Source organism: Diceros bicornis, chromosome 29 (assembly GCF_020826845.1).
Source record: "Diceros bicornis minor isolate mBicDic1 chromosome 29, mDicBic1.mat.cur, whole genome shotgun sequence".
In the NCBI taxonomy this organism is placed as follows: domain Eukaryota; kingdom Metazoa; phylum Chordata; class Mammalia; order Perissodactyla; family Rhinocerotidae; genus Diceros; species Diceros bicornis.
The window spans coordinates 36,478,730-36,498,857 of NC_080768.1; the positions used below are offsets into that span (position 1 = coordinate 36,478,730).

At 37.7% G+C, this 20,128-nt stretch overlaps 1 protein-coding gene across 4 annotated transcripts in view; it reads left to right on the plus strand.

Moving 5' to 3' along the window:
* Positions 1-20,128, plus strand: part of LOC131394054 (disintegrin and metalloproteinase domain-containing protein 5-like) — a 601,035-nt gene that overhangs the window by 533,802 nt on the left and 47,105 nt on the right. For 2 of the 4 annotated variants that reach the window (XM_058525261.1, XM_058525262.1), the window contains one exon: positions 3,418-3,613. The exons of the other annotated variants lie outside the window; for them this stretch is intronic. In XM_058525261.1, the coding sequence (XP_058381244.1) occupies positions 3,418-3,613 (196 nt within the window). The remainder of the gene's footprint in view (positions 1-3,417; positions 3,614-20,128) is intronic. 4 annotated transcript variants of the gene reach the window in all.

A 20,128-nucleotide genomic window follows, 5' to 3' on the forward strand; every position in this document is an offset into this window, starting at 1 on the left:
AATTCTCTCCTTGTCATTGACTTTTGATAATTTATTTGTAACATGTCTTTTGAAGACCTCCCTATGTTCAATCTGTTTAGAATTCTTTTGGCTTTATGCATGTTTCCCTCCCCAGATTTGGGAAATTTTCTGTCATTATTTCTTTAAATAAGCTTTCTGTGCCTTTCTCTTTCTCTGCTCCTTCTGGAAGTCCCATAATGCATATATTGTTTCTTTTGATGGTGTCCCGTAAGTGCCATAGGCTTTCTCTATTCTTTATTTTTTTGTTCCTCTGATTGGATAATTTCAAGTGATTGTCTTTCAGTTCCCTGTTTCTTATGCTTGACCAACTGTGCTCTCGACATTCTTTATATGGAAATTTTCAGTTCAGCCATTGTGTTCTTCAGATCCAGAATTTCTATTTGTTTTTTTTTTAATCATTTTTCTCCTTGTTAAACTTCATATTGTATTGCTTTCCTGATTTTGTTTATTTGTCTATCTGTGCTCTCACTGTGCTTAAGATGATTATTTTTAATTTTTTTGTTGGACAGTTTATACATCTCCATTTCTTTGGGGTCTCCCATGGGAGCTTTGTTTTGTTCCTTTGCTGGTTTCATGTTTCCTTAATTCTTCATGTTAATTAAAGCTTTGCATTCCTGTCTTCACATTTGAAGAAGTAGCCATATTCTTCAGTGTTTACTAACTGGCGTAGGGAGAGAAAGAAGCTAGTCACAAGTCAGCTGAGCTAGAGTTTTGGGGGGTCTCTCAGACCTTTGCTATGGGTGAGCTTGCTCCATTCCTTTATTCCGTCATGGTGGGGGCAAGCTTAGGACAGCATGCCTTCTCTCAAGCCCACAAAGACAGTCCAAGTGTGAAGAGCTCCACATTTATTCTCCCTAAGGCAGTGCCCTGAAGTGTTCAGGATTGTGCACTTTCTCCCAGTGCAGCAGAGTCAAGCCAGCTGCTGATATCCATGTGTTGTTTGCGAGACTGTGCACACTGTTGTTGGAGGCCCACGTGCACAATCTGCTGGGGGGTGTGGTGTGCCAGCTACAGGGGGTGTGTGTGGAGTGCTGGGGGTGTTTCTTGGCTAGTTGTGGGTGTCCTCATGTGAAGTATCCTGTTGTTTCATTGATGGAGCTCTTGCTGGAGTCTGCAAGCCAATTAATGTGATATGTGGCTGGTTGTTGTGATCCTCATACTGGTTGCTGTGAGCTCCCATCCATTTTCCCTACTCCTAGGTGTCCCCATACTATTCAACTGTGCCAATCCCCTCAGTGTTCTTGGTGGGGTGAGACAAAAGTGGGCTTCTTGGGGAGGGTCTCACAAGGCTGGGGAAACCAGGCTTTCATATCACTTTCATGTTCCCTTGTTGGAGAAATCATGGGCTGATAGGGTCTCTCTTGGCATTGAGCTGTGCCACCTTGGGGGAGGGGTGATGTGGGTAAAGTGAAGCTGTTCTTCTTATCCTCTTCAATGCATCTACTCTCAGGTTTCTTGCTCCACCAGAGGACTGTAACCTTTCAGCTGGATTCCTAGGCTCCCATAAAGGTATCCTCATCCATGGTAGCTGTTAAAATAGGTGTTGCTGTGTGGGTATGCAGCCTGGAGTCTCCTATTCTGCCATCTTGCTGATGTTACTCTCTTCTTCTTTTACATTATCAGACATAGTATAGTCCTAATTATTAATATTAACTGTAACTGTTTTCTAATATACACAATACTTTCTTTACTTTGCAGTCAAGGCTGATGTGGTAGTCAGAGGCAATAATTTAACCCACCATCCCTGGTTGAGTTTTCTAAAGGGACACAGCCCTGACCATAAATTACACTTTACATACACAAACTGACAGTCTTGACAAGAATAAAAATAAATTAATAACTAAAACAAAAACAAAATCAAAGGATTTTAGGAGAAAACACTCAGAAACAAGGAGTCAACAATTTTAAAGTTTTAGGGCTGTTTGGGAATTAGAGAGCTAAGGAAAGAAAAATGAACACCCCTTAATGAAGGATTAATTAGGATGATAAAATTTAGTTCAAAGAGCATTTGAGGAACTGGGTATTTTTAAGTATTGAAAAATAAGTTGAGTGAAGAAGCTAATCTGAAAGGTTACATAGTGTATAATTTCAGCTAAATGACATTCTGGAAAAGGCAAAACTATGGAGACAGTAAAAAGATCAGTGGTTGCCAGAGACCAAGGGGGAGATGAATAGTCAGGGCATGAAGGATTTTTAGGGCAGTGAAAAAACCCTGTATGATACTGTAACAATAGATACATGTCATTATACATTTGTCTAAACCCATAGAGTGTACAACACCGAGAGTGAAATTTAATGTAAACTATGGACTTTGAGTGATAACGATGTATCAATGTAAGTTCATCAATTGTAACAAATGTACCACTCTAGTGGGAGATGTTGATAATAGGGGATGCTTTGCATGTGTGGAGCAGGAGCTATATGGGAAATCTCTGTACTTTCCACTCATATTTTCTGTGATCCTTAAACTGCTGGAAAAAATAAAATCTTAATAACAAAAGAAATTATAATAAAAGTAAGATTGCCATTTATACACATTTGTAAAAGGAAGCATATTCTGAGGAAACAAGTATTGATACTTTCTCATTGTACTTATATGTATTTTCCTTTAGAAATGATTTTGATCATTGGTTTTGATTTGAATGTCAACTCCATAAACTTGGGTGATACAGTATTACGTTTTGTCTTCTCACCTGTAACTTGGAGAATTTGTGTCAAATTTGCTACAGGTAGCAAACACTTGTTGACAAAGTGAGAAAAGGTATACAGAAAATCTATTTTTTTGAGGGAGGAGTTTGCATAGGATAGTGATGATAGCCATGAGGAACTGCAGCTACAGAAAGGAAACCCTAGAAGCAATCATCCAAAAAATAAGTGCTGAAGAGATCAGAGATACATAATTGGGGAAGTTTTGTTTTTAATAGTTATTTGCAATATGATATGTGAAATAAACCTTCTCCTATGTGTCCTTAAATTATCTTCTTTTAAAATCTACAAACTTTTTTCTAAATGTTTCTGATGTGTATTTATTGTTTTGTAAATGGTTGCTGATTTCTGCTTTAAGGATGGCATATGGAGAAATGATGTGAGCATAGCCATAATGGGTTCAAAGTAATTTTTACATTAATTCCGTAGCTCTTTCTTTTTTATAGTTATGGTGGTCTGTTTATCTTTGAGTTTCTCACTTCTCTCATAAGTATTACACACTCCTTTATGCACAATAAATTCAATCACCTAAATTGCTATGCAGTGCTTAAGTAGTTGACAAGAAGACTTAATTTCCTCCTTCCTCTTAGCAACTTAGAAAAAAATGAATGGAAATTAAAAGCCTGAAGAGAAAGAAAACTTGAATATCATTGATATGTAATCTTTTCTTGTGTTCTTTTTCCCTGCTAGATAAGACCAATTGGTATACTTTGTAGGAAATCACTTGATGAGTGTGATTTCACTGAATATTGCAATGGGGTTACCGGACACTGTGTGCCTGACACTTTTGCACGTGATGGACAGTCTTGTGATTCGGGTCAAGCCTTCTGTTATGAAGGAAGATGTCGGCTGCATACCAAACAGTGTAGAAATTTAATTGGAGGAGGTAATGACCATAATTTTCTTCTTAGTTCCTAAATTCTGATTATTCCAAGCTCTGTTATTCAATTCTATAGAACAAAATTATATGTGTAATTTGTTAATGAGTGAAGTCTTGCCTAGTGTATATTAGTGTTAAAGAAAATCAAATTTTCTTCCTTCTGAAAAACAAAAAATTCTGAATTTATGTGGAATTCTCATTTGCACAAGGAGGAAGCCTCAAGTAGAAATGCAACTTCTTGGAAGATTATGTAGAATTTGTGATGGTGAAGTTTAGTTTAGACTTAAATGAAACAAGAGTTTTTACTAGAACAAAGCAGGGCTAATCACTGATATGTTGGGTTTCAAGAGTGGGTCTGTTCCAAGAGGCTTGCTGATGAGCGAGGGCTTCAGGTTATGAACTGTCTAGTCCAGTTTGTTAGCTTCCTATAAATGTGTGGATCATTAGCTACATTGAAATACACAATTTACTGCACATGTGCAGTTCATGTTCTTTGGGAGAGTGAAATTTTTCATCCTCAGTCCTCCCTTTAGGCCTTCCTTAGCCAGATCTTAGGAGAGAACTCTTAAGTATTGTCTAGATCAATATGAATGCCAGGAATTTGAGGAGGAGATGAGATAGAGGATTTGGTGACTACTAAAATTTTGTTCTGCTTTTGTATCAGAATCATAGTTGCACCATCTGGCAAGACGATGGCTACATTAGAGCAGTATTTAAAACATAAGTGAGATATGAACAAATGAGCAGTAAGATTAAGAGGAACGTAAAAGTACTCCAGATCTAGGATTCAATGTTTCCCCAAGTAAAACCAGGAAAATAAATCTCAGTACTGGCCAGATAAATTTAGAGCCAGGTAGTGGGATGTCAGCTAGGCGTCCCCTAGGTTGTTTATCTTATTTACTGTTTCTTTAGTATTAGCAGTGATTTCAAATGATTTTAAAGCCCTCTGTGAGAATTGCAGATGTATAACAGTCTTCTCCCCAAATAGTACAGATTTCTTCTAAGAGACAGGTATAACATCTAAAGCATCTTGATTTCAAAGTAATGTCTGTCCAATCCTAGTGATTGCTTGTGTTAATGCATCTAGGACATGATAAGTCTGGGTCTATCGATCAGCTTTTGTACTTATTTTTGGAAAACAATCCCATTTTGTGTGCCTCTTGCAGAGCTTGGGGGCAAAAATAAACTGTTGAAAATTTGCCCTCAATCATCACTGTATTTCAATCTGAGTGAACTATAATTCTTTGACGAGATCATCTATGGACACTAATTAACTAGAATGGTCTTGAGTTGGGTTTGATATAATTCTGAAGTAGGCATTAGCTTTTCAAGATAAAAACTGTATATGATTTATAGTCAACAGCCAATAAAAATCTTATTCCATAGACCTAATACAAGTCATCACATGTCACCAAATTATTGGTTTCTGGTTAAAATATGCCTATGGGGTTGTAATATTGAAAGATATAGCTTATGCATGAAGTAATATCATTTAAAGTAGACAAATCTATAGACCTATGGTAAACGACCTTGATTTTAGGTAGTAAGTTTTTTTTTCCTGATTAGATCCATAAAGACACTTTAACTGGAAATGTACTTCCTTTTTCTGAGCTCTTTACCAAATTTTGTTTTTGTAAACATCTAGCCCCTACAGCATGCTCGTCAGTGTAATTTCTGTACATGCAGAAACTCTAGAGGGTAGAAAGTCTCATTAGTTGTAAAGTCACATACATTATTAGGGGAAATTGTCACCAAATTGAGTTGTGTGGCAACTAAAGGGATGTGAGTTACATTAGGGATTCTCAACCTCAGCATTATTGATATTTTAGGCCAGACAATTCTTTGTTGTGAGAGGTAGGGGTGAGGGGGATTGTTCTGTGCATTGTAGCATAGTTAGCAGCATTAATGGCTTTTGCCTACTAGACACAATGCTTGCAGACATTTTTGGTTTTCAGGACTGGGGTGAGACTCACACTGGCTTCTAGAGGGTGGAAGTCAGGGATACAGCTAAACATCCTACAATGCACGGAACAATCCATACAACAAAGAATTATCCAGTCCCAAACGTAAGGACTTACTAATGCCATCTTATTAATTGCTTTCTCACTGTTTTATGGAAGAAAATATTTGCAAATTATATATCTGATAAGAAATTTATAGGAGAATATGTAGAAAACTCCTAAAACTCAATGACAAAAAACAAACAGCCCAATTCAAAAATGGGCAAAGGACTTGAGTAGACATTTCTCCAAAGAAGATATACAAAGGTTAATAAGCACATGAAAAGAAGCTCGACATCACTAATCATTAGGGAAATGCAAATCAAAACTACAATGAGAGGCTGACCCTGTGGCGTAGTGGTTAAGTACAGCGCACTCTGCTTTGGTGGCCCGGGTTTGCGGGTTCGGATCCCAGGTGCAGACCTACACCACTGTTAAGCCATGCTGTAGTGGTGACCCACATACAAAATAGAGGAAGATTGCCACGGATGTTAGCTCAGGGCTAATCTTCCTCAAGCAAAAAGAGGAAGATTGGCAACAGATGTTAGCTCAGAGTGAATATTCCTCACCAAAACGACAACCCCACGCCCTGCCAAAAACCCTGCAATGAGATCCTACCTCACGCCCATTATGATGGCTACTATCAAAAAAACAGCAGGGGGGTTGGGGGCCCAGCCTGTGGCCGAATGGTTAAAGTTCCATGCACTCTGCTTCGGCAGCCCGGGTTCATGGGTTTGGATGCTGGATGCAGACCTATACCACTCATCAAGCCATGCTGTGGTGGTAACCCACATACAAATAGAGGAAGACTGGCACTGATGGTAGCTCAGGGCCAATCTTCCTCAAGCAAAAAGACGAAGATTGGTGACAGATGTTAGCTCAGGGCAAATCTTAATCAGCAAAAAAAAAAAAAAAAACACAGAAATAAACAATTGTTGGTGAGGATGTGGAGAAATTGGAAACCTTGTGCTCTGTGGGTGGGAATGTAAAATAGTATGCCACTGTGGAAGACAGTATGGAAATTTCTCAGTCAATTAAAAGTAGAATAACCATATGACCCAGCAACTCCACTTCTGAGTATATACTAAAAGAATTAAAAGCAGTGTCTGGAAGAGATATTTGTATACCCATGTTCACAGCAGCGTTATTCACAATAGCTAAAACTTGGAAGCAACCGAAGTGTCCATCAATGAGTGAATGGATAAAGCAAAATATGTTATATACAAACAGTGGAATATTATTCAGCCTTAAAAAGGATGGAAATTTTGCCATATGCTAAACATGGATGAACTTTGAGGACATTATGCTAAGTGAAATTAACTAGTTATAAAAAGACAAATACTGTATCATTCCACTGATATGAGGTACTTAGCATAGTCAAAATCATAGATCCAGAAAGTAGAATGGTGATTGGCAGTGGCTTGGAGGAGGGATAAATAGAGTTATTTTTAAATAGGTATAGAGTTTCAGTTTTACAAGATGAAAACAGTTATGGGGGTGGATGGTAGTGATAGCTGCACAACAATGTGAATGTATTTAATACCACTGAACTATACACTTAAAAGTGGTTAAGATGGTAAACTTTATGTTATGTGTATTTTAACACAATAAAAAATCTGTGGAAAAACAAAATCCAATTCATTTGATATGTGGAAACTCTTTCTCTTTATGATTCTTTAGAGTAATCCAGCTAAAATTTTTTAAAAGTTTTATTGCATTATTTATTTACTCTGACACCCACTAGCAATTAGTATTTTACTCTTTTAACATCATGTTTTGTGTATTTACATCTAAATATTTAATTTCTTGAAGCTTGGGAACTATTTTCCCCCATCTTCTGTTCTTTTGTGAGTATCTAAAATAGACTTGATACATAATAAATATATGTGGATTTTTTTTTAAAGGAGGGATGCTTTATGCCACCATGATTCTGACATCACTCACTTCAGCATTTCATGTAAGGCAGATCTAGTAGTCATTAACTCCTTCAGCTTTTATTTGTCTGGAAAGATTTCATATCTCCTTAATTTTTGAAGAACAGTTTTGCCTGGAGTAGTATTCTTCATCGGCAGTTTTTTATTTCAGCCCTTTGAATATATCACCCCACCACCTTCTGGCCTGTAAAATTTCTGCTGGAAAATCCACTCATAGTTTTGTGGGGATTCCCATGTATATGACAACTCACGTTTCTTTTTATACTTTCAAAATTCTCTGTCTTTGAATTTTGAGTATAATGTGTCTTGGTATGGATTTCTGTGGGTTCAACTTATTTGAGCTTCTTTGGTCTTCCTCCATCTGAACATCCATTTCTTTCCTCTGATTTGGGAAGTTTTTAGCCATTATTTCTTTGAATAAGCTTTCTGATCCTTTCCTTCACTATTCTTCTTCTGGAGCTCCCGTAATGCATATATTGGTCTGTTTGATGATGTCTTATTAGTCCCTTAAGCTTTCTTCACTCTTTTTCATTCTTTTACCTTGTTTACTCTTCTTATTAAGTAATTTCCAATGATTTGTCTTTTACTTTGCTGATCCTTTATTCTTCTCGGTCTAGTCTGCTGTTGAACCCCTCTAGAGCATTTTTCAGTTCAGTTAGCATATTGTCAGCTCCAAGATTTCTGTTGGTACTTGGGACTGTGGACAAATGGATCAACTCTTTCCCTCCCAAGGTGGAAGTTGACAGCTGGGATTATTCATCCACTCACTCTGTGGTGAGCATTAGGGAGTACTATTGATGTCTACTAGCCCAAGCTACCATCTCTCTTATCCTTTGAACAACTAGACTGTTAAGACCCATCAGAGCTCCCAGAACTAGCAAGACAGACTGCAGTTCTTTGGGCAGCCCCCTTGGAAATGTATGGGTGCTGGAGCTACAAACAAAGCCCTTTCCTCTGCTGGGTGAAGCTGGGAGCTAGGTGGTCTCTTCCTGCTTGTAAGATACTGCACCAGCATAGGGTCTGTGATGAGAAAGTGTCATGAGTCTCCTTACTGGCTTTAATGAGTCTGGTTTTGCATTCTCCTGGAGTAAAGGAGCCTTTCATTCAGTTTAGGATTCATCACAACAGGAGTTTCTCCATGAATTTTTGCTGAATCAGTGCATTTGTAAGAGAGAAGGAGAATCCAGGGCTTCCTACACTGCCGTGTTGCTGGTATCTTTCTCCCTCTGGAACATCTCATCCCCAGCATTATTGAAATATAATTGATATATAACACTGTGTAAGTTTAAGGTGTACACCATGTTGATTTTATACATTTATATATTGCAAAATGATTACCACCTTTAGCATTGCCTAACACCTCTATCCTGTCACATAATTACCATTTCTTTTTTTGTGGTGAGAACTATAAAGATTTATTCTCTTACCAACTTTCAAGCATATAATACAGTATCATTGGCTATAATCACATACTGTACGTTAGATCCCCAGAACTTGTAAATATTGTAACTGGGAGTTTGTACCCTTTGACCAATATCTCCCTATTTCTGCTACCCAAGCCCCCACTAACTACCACACTAGTCTCTTGTTTCTCTGTGTTTGGCTTTTTTATATTCCACATATAAATGATATCATACACTGTTTGTCTTTCTCTGTCTGATGTATTTCACTTAGTATAATGCCTTCGAGGTTCATCCAGGTTGTCTCAAATGGCAGAAATTCCTTCTTTTCATGGCTGAATAATATTCATATGTATATATAATATCTGTATATATAATCTATATATATAAATAATCTATATATAAATAATATCTATCTATATAAATAATAATATATAATAAATCTATATATAAATATATATATAAATAATATCTATATATATAAATATCTGTATATATAAATAATATAAATATATAAATAATATCACATTTTCTTTTACGTTCATCCATTGATGGACACTTAGGTTGTTTACATGTCTTGGGTATTGTGAATAAGGCTGCAATTAATGTGAAGGTGAAGATATCTGATTTCAGTTCCTTAAGATATACACCCACAAGTAGGATTGCTGGATCATATGGTAGTTCTAATTTTAAGATGTTGAGAAACTTCCATACTGTTTGCCACAGTGGCTGCACCAATTTACATTTCCAACAGTGTACAAAGATTCCCTTTTCTCCACATCCTTGCCAACACTTGTTATCTTTTGTCTTTTTGATAATAGCAAACCTAGCATGTGTGAGGTGATATTTCACTGTGGTTTTGATTTTCATTTCCTGATAATTGGTGATGTTGAGCACCTGTTCATGTACCTATTGGCCATTTATATGTCTTCTTTGGAAGATGTCTATTCAGATCCTTTGCCCATTTTCTAATCAATTTATTTGTTTTTTTATTTTTTGTTATTAAGTTGTATGAGTTGTTTATATATAATTTGGATATGAATGCTTAATCAGATATATGATTTGCAAATATTTCCTCCCTTTCTGTAGGTTGCCTTTTCATTTTGTCAGTTGCTTCTTTGGCTGTGCAGCAGCTTTTTAGTTTGAGGTAGCCCGACTTATCAATTTTTGCTTTTGTTGCTTGTGCTTTTGGTGTCATATCAGGAAATCACTGCCAAGACCAGTATCAAAGACCTTTTTCCCTGTTTTCTTCTAGGAGTTTTGTTGTTTCAGACCTTGATCCATTTAAGTATTTAATCCATTTTGAGTTCATTTTTGTGAGTGGTGTAAGATAAGGGTCCAATTTCGTTCTTCTGCATGTGGTTATCCAGTTTTCCTAGCACCATTTATTGAAAAGACTCTACTTTCCCTATTGAGTTTCTTGGATCTCTCATCAAATATTAGTGGACTGTATATATGGGGTTTATTTCTGGGCTCTTGATTCTGTTCCATTGGTCTGTCTATTTTTGTGCCAATACTGTACTGTTTTGATCACCATAGTTTTGTAGTATAATTTGAAATCAGGAAGTGTGATGCCTCTGGCTTTGTTCTTCTTTCTTAGGATTGCTTTGGCTATTTGGGGTCTTTCGTCACTCCACAAAATTTAAAGGATTGCTTTTTCTATTTCTGTGAAAAATGCTGTTGGAATTTTGAGAGGGATTTCATTGAATCTATAGATGGCTTTGGGTATTATGGACATTTTAACAATATAATTCTTGTAATACATGAATATTGGATATCTTCCCATTTGTTCATGTCTTCTTCAATTTCTTTTATCAAAGTCTTGTTTTCAGTGTACAGATATTTCACCTCCTTGGTGAAATTTATTCCTAGATATTTTATTTTTGGATGCTATTGTAAATGGGAATAATTTATTTATTTCTCTTTCAAATGTTTTGTTATTAGTGGGTAGAAATGCAACTTGTCTACTGTATGTTGACTTTGTATCCTGCAAGTTTACTAAATTCGTTTATTAATTCTAAGAAGTTTTTGAAGTCTTAGGATTTTCTGTATGTAAGATTATATCATCTGCAAAGGTAGTTTTAGTTCTTCCTTTCTAATTTGGATGCCTTTTATTTCTTTGTCTTGCCTAATTGCTCTAGCTAGGATTTCCAGTACTATATTGAGTAGGAATGGTGAGAGTGGGCCTTGTTGTCTTTTTCCTGATCTTAGAGGAAAAGCTTTCAACCTTTCATAATTGAATATGATATTGGCTGTGAATTTGTCATATATGGCCTTTATTGTGTTGAGGTATGTTCCTTCTATACCCAATTTGTTGAGCATTGCTATCATGAAAGGATGTTGTATTATGTCAAATGCCTTTTCTACATCTGAGCCAATCATATCCCTTTTTTCTTTCGTACTCTTAGTGTGGTATATTACATTTATTGATTTGCATATGTTGAACCATCCTTGCATCCCAGGGGTAAATCCCACTTGATCGTGGTGAATTATCCTTTTAATGTGCTGTTGAAATTGGTTTGCTAATATTTTGTCGAGAATTTTTGCATCTGTATTTATCAGAGTTATTGATCTGTAATTTTATTTTCTTATAGTATCCTTTTCTGGCTTTGGTAACAGGATAATGCTGGCCTCATAAATTGAGTTTGAAAGTATGCCTTCCTCTTCAATTTTTTTGGAAGAGCTTGAGAAGGATTGTGTTAATTATTCTTTAAATGTTTGGTAGAATTCACCGGTGAAACCATCTGGTCCTGGGCTTTTCTGTTTTGGAAGGTTTTTGATTACTGATTCAATCTTCTTATTTGTTATTAGTCTGTTCAGATTTTCTATTTCTTCCTGATTCAGTCTTGATAGTTCATATGTCTTTTAGGATTTTATCCATTTCTTCTAGATTATCCAGTTTGTTGATATGCAGTTGTTCATAGTAGTCTCTCATGATCCTTTGTATTTCTTTAGTATCAGTTGTAATGTCTCCTCTTTAAATTCTGATTTGATTTATTTGAGTCCTCTTTTTTTCTGAGTTAGTCTAGTTCAAGTTTTGTCAATTTTGTTTATCTTTTCAAAAAAAACCCAGCTCTTAGTTTCATCCTTCTTTTCTGTTGTTTTCTGGTCTCTATTTCATTTATTTCCATTCATTTCATATTCATTCATTTATTTTGTTATTTCCTTCCTTCTATTAACATTGGGCTTAGCTTTTCTAGTTCCTTGTTGTGTAAAGTGAGGTTCTTTGTTTGAGATCTTTCTTTTCTCTTAAGGTAGGCATTTATCACTATAAACTTTCTTCTTAGAACTGCTGCATCCTATAGATTTTCATATGTTATGCTTCCATTTTTTCTTGTTTTGTTATTTCTTGATTTCTTCTTTGACTTAGTGGTAGTTCTGGAGCATGTTGTTTAATCCTCACATATTTGTTAATTTTCCAGCTTCATTTCTGTTGTCGATCTCTAGTTTTATGCCATTGTAGGTGGAAAACATACTTGGTATTATGTCAGTCTTCTTAAATTTCCTAAGCTTTGTTTTGTGACCTAACATGTGCTCTATACTGGAGAATGTGCCATATGCACTTGGGAAGAATGTGAATTCTGCTGCTGTTAAATGGAATGTTCTGTGTATGTCTGTTCGTTCCCTTTGGTCTAATGTCTGGTTCAAGTCCAGCGTTTCCTTGTTGATTTTTTATCTGGATGATCTATCCATTGTTGATAGGGGTGTATTGAGTTCCCCTACTATTATTGTGTTGTCCATTTCTCACTTCAGATCTGTTAGTACTTGCTTAATATATTTTAGGTGCACCAATGTTGGGTGCATATATATTTAAGATTGTTACATCCTCTTGAGGAATTGACCTCCTTATTATTACATAATGACCATGTTAGTCTCTCATTACTGTTTTTAGCTTAAAGTCTATTTTGTATAATATAAATATAGCTACCCCTGCTCTCCTTTGGTTTCCACTTGCATGGGATATATCTTACCATCCCTTTACTTTCAGCTTCTGTGTGTCCTTAAGGCTCAAGTGAGTCCCTCATAGGCAGTATAGTTGGGTCTTGTTTTTTTGTCCATCCAGCCACTCAGTGCCTTTTGATCAGAAAATTCAATTCATTAACATTTAGAGAATTACTGATGCTTAATGACTAACTAATGCCATCTTATTTATTTTGACTAATTAATGCCATCTTATTAATTGTTTTCTGGCTGCTTTGTAGTTCCATTTTTTTCTTCCTTTCTTTCTGCCTTCTTTTGTAAATTGATGATTTTCTGTAGTGGTATGCTTGATTACCTTGTATTTATCTTTTGTGTATCTACTTTAGATGTTTGCTTTGTGGTTCCCATGGGGCTTACATAAAACATCTTACGTATGTACAACAATCTGTTTTATCCTGATAGCAATTTAACTTTGGACACATTCAAAAACTCTATCCTTTTACTCCTCTCTTTTATATATTTGATGTCTCCATTTACATGTTTTTTTTTAATTGTGGTATAATTGACATATATCGTTATATTAGTATCAGGTGTACAACATAATGATTTAGTATTTGTATATGTTGCAAAGTAATCACTACAATAAGACTAGTTAACATCTATTACCATACACAGTTACAAATGTTTTTCTTGTGATGAGAACTGCATCTTTTTATATTGTGTATCCCTTAACAAACTGTTGGAGCTATAGCTGCTTTTAATACTTTTGTCCTTTAACCTTTATAGTAGAGTTAAGTAGTTAACACATCACCATATTATAATATTAGTGTATTCTGAATTTGACTGTATGCTTATTTTTACCAGTACGTTGCATATTTTCATGTAACTAATTAGCATCCTTTTGTTTCAACTTGTAGAACTTCTTTTAGTATTTCTTGTAAGGCAAGTTTAGTGGTGATGAATTCTCTCAGCTTTTGTTTATTAGGAAAAGTTTTTATTTCACTTTCAATTCTGTAAGACAACTTTTCTGGGTAAAGCATTCTTGGTTGAGTTTCTTTCTTTTAGCACGTTGACTATATCACCCCATTTTCTCCTCTCTTGCAAAGTCTCTGCTGAGAAATTTTTCTCTTGCTGCTTTTATAATTCTCTTGTTGTCTTTGGTTTTAGATAGTTTTATTATTATGTGTATTAGAGAAGATCATTTTGAGTTGAAATTTTGAGGCAATGTATAAGCTTCATGAACTTGGATGTCTAAATCTCTCTCCAGGATTGGGAAGTTATTAGACATTATTTTTTTAAATAAACTTTCTCTTTCTCCCTCTCTTTTCCTGGTCGGGCTCCAGTAATGTATTCATTATTTCTTTGACTGCATCCCATAAATCCTGTAGGCTTCCTTAATTCCTTTTCATTTTGTTATTTTTCTTCTCTGATTGGATAATTTTAATTGATCTGTCTTGAGCTCATTTATTTTCTCTTGCTTGTTCAAGTCTGCTGATGAAGCTCTCTATTGAATTCTTCATTTCAGTCATTATATTCTTCATCTCCAAATTTTTTTTTATAATATTTTCTATTTGTTGAACCTCTCAGTTTGTTCTTGCATTGTTTTCCCTATATCATTAAATTGTTTATCTGTTTTCTCTTGTAGCTCTCTGAGTATCTTTAGAACAATTATTTCAAATTCTTTGTTAGACATTCCCTGGATCTCCATTTCTTTGGGGCCACTTTACTGTGTGTTCTTTTGGTGGTAACATATTTCCCTGATTTTCTTGATCCTTGTAGACTTGTGTAGGTGTCTGTGCATTTGTTGAAGCAGTCACCTTTTCTAGACTTTGTGGACTGACTTTGATAAGGGAAGTCTTTACCTTGCAGGTGGGGGCATTCTAGACTGTGCTGTGACCATGGGTCTAATGGAGCAGGGCATCAAGTGTGGGGGTGCATGGTGGCACCAGGTCTGGGAGGCATGTGCTGTCTCTTTGGCTCAGGCTGCTGGTATTGACAACTATGTGGTCCTTGATGAGCACTGTTGGGGTCTGCAGTGTCTGTAAGGGCTGCTGGAGTCCTAAGCATCCCCAATAGTTCTGGCAGGTGGGGACTAAGGGCAGGCAGTGGTGGTGGCCAGAGCTAGTGGTGTGCATACACTGTCTTCAGGGGCCAGCTTCAGGTGTCCATGTATTGCAAGGCCAAGTTGCAGACACACACCTAGTGATAGGGACTAGGTCAAGTAGCAAGGCCTGGGGTCAACTATGGGCTCACTGGCAGCTGCAGAGTCCCTGGCTTTTGGTATGCTCTCCTGTGACTGCACACTCTTCCTTAGGTCTGCACACTGTAGTGGAGTTCAGCGACAGGGGTTGAGCTGGAGGCATGCAGATACACAGCTGGAGGGCCTAGCTACAGATCAGTGCCATGGTGCTGGCAAGTGACAGAAGGCAGGACCTGATTCAGGCTCAGAAGCCTCTGTCTGTTGATGCACTCACTCATGGCTGCACATCCTCCTCCGCAAGGCATATGCATTGCAGTGGAGGCCAATGAGAGGTGTCAGGCTGGTGATGTGCAGGTGCACAGCTAGAGGGGCTAGCACCAAGCACAGACATGGTGGTGGGGTTCAGCTGGGTGGTCTAGGCTTGCAACTTGAATTCATGCAGCTGCAAAAGCCCTAGCTGACTGCAGGCATTGCTCCTCGGCTCTGATGGGGGTAGTAATTGTCTAGGATCACTGGTGTCTTATACTTGCACCACATCAGAGACCTTGGATGGCTATTGATGTGGTTTCTGAGGTTCAGTGGGGTGAAGGATTCAGGTGCTGGTGTCAGTGAATGTGAGTACTTGTGGGGTGAAAGCTAGCAGAGATCTGCATAAGGTCCTCAGCCACTGTGCTGGTCATTGGCTTTGTCAATGGAAAAATCTGCTGAGTTCATCTCAGAGCAAATCTCTGTGAACTGCAGTCCTCTGACTCGGTGTCTGCTATTAATACCCTCTGCTTTTCTTCCTTGTTCCTAGCTGGCTTACTATGCCTTAGCTGTGCCAGTCTGGGTGGGGTGAAACTGAAGCGAGACGTTTGTACAGTGACCTGAGAGGCTAGAGAAGTTGGTTGCTCACTCCTCTCTTCCTTTGCTGGCAAGAGGAACTCTTTCTAGCAGGGAAGTTCCTCCTTGGCGCTGAACAATGCTGGTGTGGGGGATGGGATGTTGCAGGCAAAATGAAGTTGTCTTTTTTCTCTTGTTGTATGATTTTTCTCAGTTTTTTTATTTCAGTGTGTTGCTAAAATTTCATAAGTGGACTCTAGTGGTTTCCCAGAGCTCTTTTTGTTCATGGATAGCTGTCCAATCATTGATCTTTGTGGGAGGATGGAGAAGCTGGGTTCTCCTACATGGGCATTTTTTCCCACTTACTCTTCTCTCTCTGGAATATATTTTTTATGGCTCTTAGTTCAGGTCTAGACCATGGCTTAAATTTCATTTTCATTGGCTATTCTCTGTGTCACAATATTAAGCAGGTATAGAATCATTAGATTAGTAGTTTCCTTGAGGAAAAAGTCATTTCTATAGGCACTTGAGGAAGCAAATAGAAAAGAACTGGAAGACTGTAGGTGGTAATGTCAAAGCAGGGGAAAGAATGTTACAGGCACGAGGAGGATAAATTTAAGAGTGGTTTCTATTCTTTGGATTTTGCCAGAGAATTTTTGAGGGTGCAATTTGGAGGTCAGAATTTTGTTTTGAAGCCTTAGGATATCAACAATAAAGACTGACCCTTGAATATTTCGCAATTTTCCTCTCTTCTGTTCTCAAGCTCTTAGATGTATTACCTTTGCCATGTCAAAAGTTTCCCATGATGGCAATTATAATCCTAAATTATCTTTGGTGAAATTGTACTGGTTAATGAGGTAAGCTAAGAATTGGGATTAAACTGAGAATCTGTTCAGCAAAATTCTGTCAGGTGTGTGTTTTACATGCAGAAAGGGAAGTTTTAACACAGAGTCACTACAGACAGCATCTGGAAGATATAAGACTGCATCTCAGTCTTTTGATTATTTCCTTCAATACTATACAGTTAATGGCACAGAAACAATTAGCCTCAGACTATGGAACATGGTAGGGAGGTTTCCTTTGTTAAAGTGAGATTGATTTTAAACAAGACAGACTCTCCTCCTGAGGGTTTTTTAGAGAAACTCAGGGCACAGTTTGTTGTTCCAGTGAATGAACACCAGTGCAAGGGGCCCTCTTACATGTTTTTCCTCAAGGCTGGACTAAACAATGACTTATAGCATCTATGTCACCATCTAAGTCTTCTGAGGTTTCTTTTAAAACACTCAATGCAGGGGCTGGCCTGGTGGCACAGTGGTTAAGTGCGCGCCCTCCACTTTGGCGGCCCGGAGTTCACAGATTCAGATCCCGGGTGTGCACCGACGCACAGCTTGTCAAGCCATGCTGTGGTGGTGTCCCATATAAAGTAGAAGAGGATGGGCACGGATGTTAGCCCAGGGCCAATCTTCCTCAGCAAAAAAAGAGAAGAATTCGCTTCGGATGTTAGCTCAGGGATTATCTTCCTCACTCACAAAAAAAAATTAACATAAAATAAAATAAATCAAACAAAATAGTCAATGCAGAGTCAAATATCATAAACAGAAAAGACAAACAATTCCATAACTTAATAAAAGCAACAGCATATAAAATCCTCCCCTCACCGTTTTTTTTTTTACTGAAGGTGAGAATTTCTTATCACAGATTTAATTTCATTCTACAATTTTCAAAGATTCAAGAGTCCATCAAAGCACACAGGGTTGCACAATGACCTAATGGTAACAATTATAGGATAGAAATGCAGCAGTACAATGAAAAGTAGTTTAGCATTTCTGATTGCCACTGGAGATACTTACCAGAATGAGTCTTGAACACAGAGGGCTCAGGAAATGTTCAGTTCTGTTCTATAGTATTACAGTTCCAATGACTAAAATGTACAAGAGGCCTCAAGGTATTTCCAGTAGAAGACCTTCAGGTGACCATAAATTGACTCTACTCTGAAAACCAAAAAGCTGAATTTGTTTAGAATTCTTGCTCAAGCAGGGAGAAAACAGCAAAAGGAAAGTTAATTTCTCACTAAATAGAGGAAAGAATGAGATTATATAGAAAGAATGCCATGCTGTGTCATATTTGAGCCTGAGATAAAGAGAAAAAGGTGCACCTCTATATTCTTCCATCTCCCATATTTTGAGCCAAGTGGAAAAAGTTAAAAGTTTTATTAATAACAAAAACTACATGACTATATATAAGGTTGCATGCTTAAGAGAAGGCCTACCCCTTTGCTTGCGACAAATTAAAGGTATATTTGAAAGTATATTTGATGAATGTAAAACTTTAGTATAATCAAAATATTTTGGATGAGAGAGACATCTGAGTCTGGTTACTTAACTTCTCTTTACGAAGAAAGTGAAGTCCAGAGAGGTGACACAACTTGTTCTATATCACACTGTCTAGGGGAGAGAGATGGATCTAAACACTGATTCCTGACCCCATTCAGTGATTCACTCACTTACTCATTGTACCCTCCAGCATGGAGTGGACATTAAAAACTACATAGAACCTATATAGCATTTTACTCCACCCCTGCGTGACTAAAAGCCACAGAAGACTCTTGGTCCAAGGGCCACTGATGATTACAAGCCAGTGATGATTTCAAGGTTCAGATTACATAAGGTTCTATTACTTTCAGCTCACCTTAATTAATTCTAACTCTAAAAATTACATACATTTTTTTCTTTGCTTACTAATGTGCTGCTCAGTCTCATAATTTCAGCCTAGGCAATCCAAGTGTAGGTCTCCATTGACGGCAACTTCTTTCTATTTTACACTGAAGGGTGTATTTATCAGACCATCTGCCCCCAGCCGGGGCCTGTTTTATTATGTTTTCATTTTCCTAAGCTCCATTAGACATTGCAGTGATGGATGGGGTCTGGAGTATTTTTACATGGAAACATTTGATGGAATTGGCTCACCATTTTCCTCTCTCTGTCTCAGATATTCAATCACAGGAGACTAAAATAATGCTTTCTTTTGATTGTATTTACTCTACACTTCAACAGCTGAGACCCCCTAAGTGGTCAAATTTAGGAGTAGCTGCCTGTAATACCCTTGAGCACTGGACTCAGTGTCACCAAGTGCAGGGCACTGGATCTCCTCACCCATATATATCTACCTACATTCCTCACAGTCCTGCCCTGGAAATAAAATGTGGTGGGAAAGCGCTGCGAGTTATAAAATACAAAGGATTAACAACTAAAGCCAACAATTAGATGGAAGTCCACAAAATAAATGCCCTTCCTCTAGAGATTCTTGCAGCCACATGAGGAAACAAAACAAAACAAAACAGAAACAAACCAAAAAAGAAAAAACTCAAAAATCAAAACCAAAATACAGTTATTGACTTTTACTTGGCCCTGCCAGGTGAGACATGCGTCCTCTTGATGCCACTACCTTCTGAGAACCTCTGCCAAGAGCATTCCCACACCGGGTCATTGCAGTTCCTGATGTGCACAGCCATTGGCATTGTCTGTCCAAGAACGTGCACCTGGAGTTGTGGGAACTGAGGTGACTTCAGCACCACTGTAAGAGTGTCAAGGTTCTGTCCTCAAGTGTCCCAAACTTAACTTCCAATCACTATCTTTGTGCTTTTGGGTTTTGTGGTGATCTCAATTCGAAGCCTGTGAAATGGAGGCAAGGACAGGAAAGTTGCTGCCATTTATCCCTAAATCTCTTGGGCCCCAGGAGAATTAGGTGACAGAACCACAGTGGATATGGTCCTGGGAGGGAAAAAACTTCTGGTCAGGGGTGGCTCGGCCAGGGCAGCAGGTCTTTGAATCAAGAAAACAGCGCAGAAATACCTGCCGTCCTAAGCCTCAAAAGTTGAACCGAAAAAGGCCACTGGAGAGGATGTTGGGTTGTTCATTGTGGTGGGAGATCCTGGGAGCAGTCTTGGAGATACCTCACGTTTCACTGCTTTCTTTTTCCCTCCAGTGCATGTGAGGTGATGGCAGCAGGTTACTCATGCAGTTCCTCACACCACTCGAGGGAGCCGTACGCTGATTGGAAAGGGCGGTTCCAGTGGTGCAGTAAAGCAGGGTTACACAACAAACAATGACCTGTCCCTATCTAAACTTTAGTGTTTTGTTCATCATGGATTTTCCCTGCAATTAATTTTGACTTCTTAAAAAACATTATAGTAAGATGTTATTTGATTATTGAGTTTTTCTCCCCTACCCCCGTAAATTTTACAC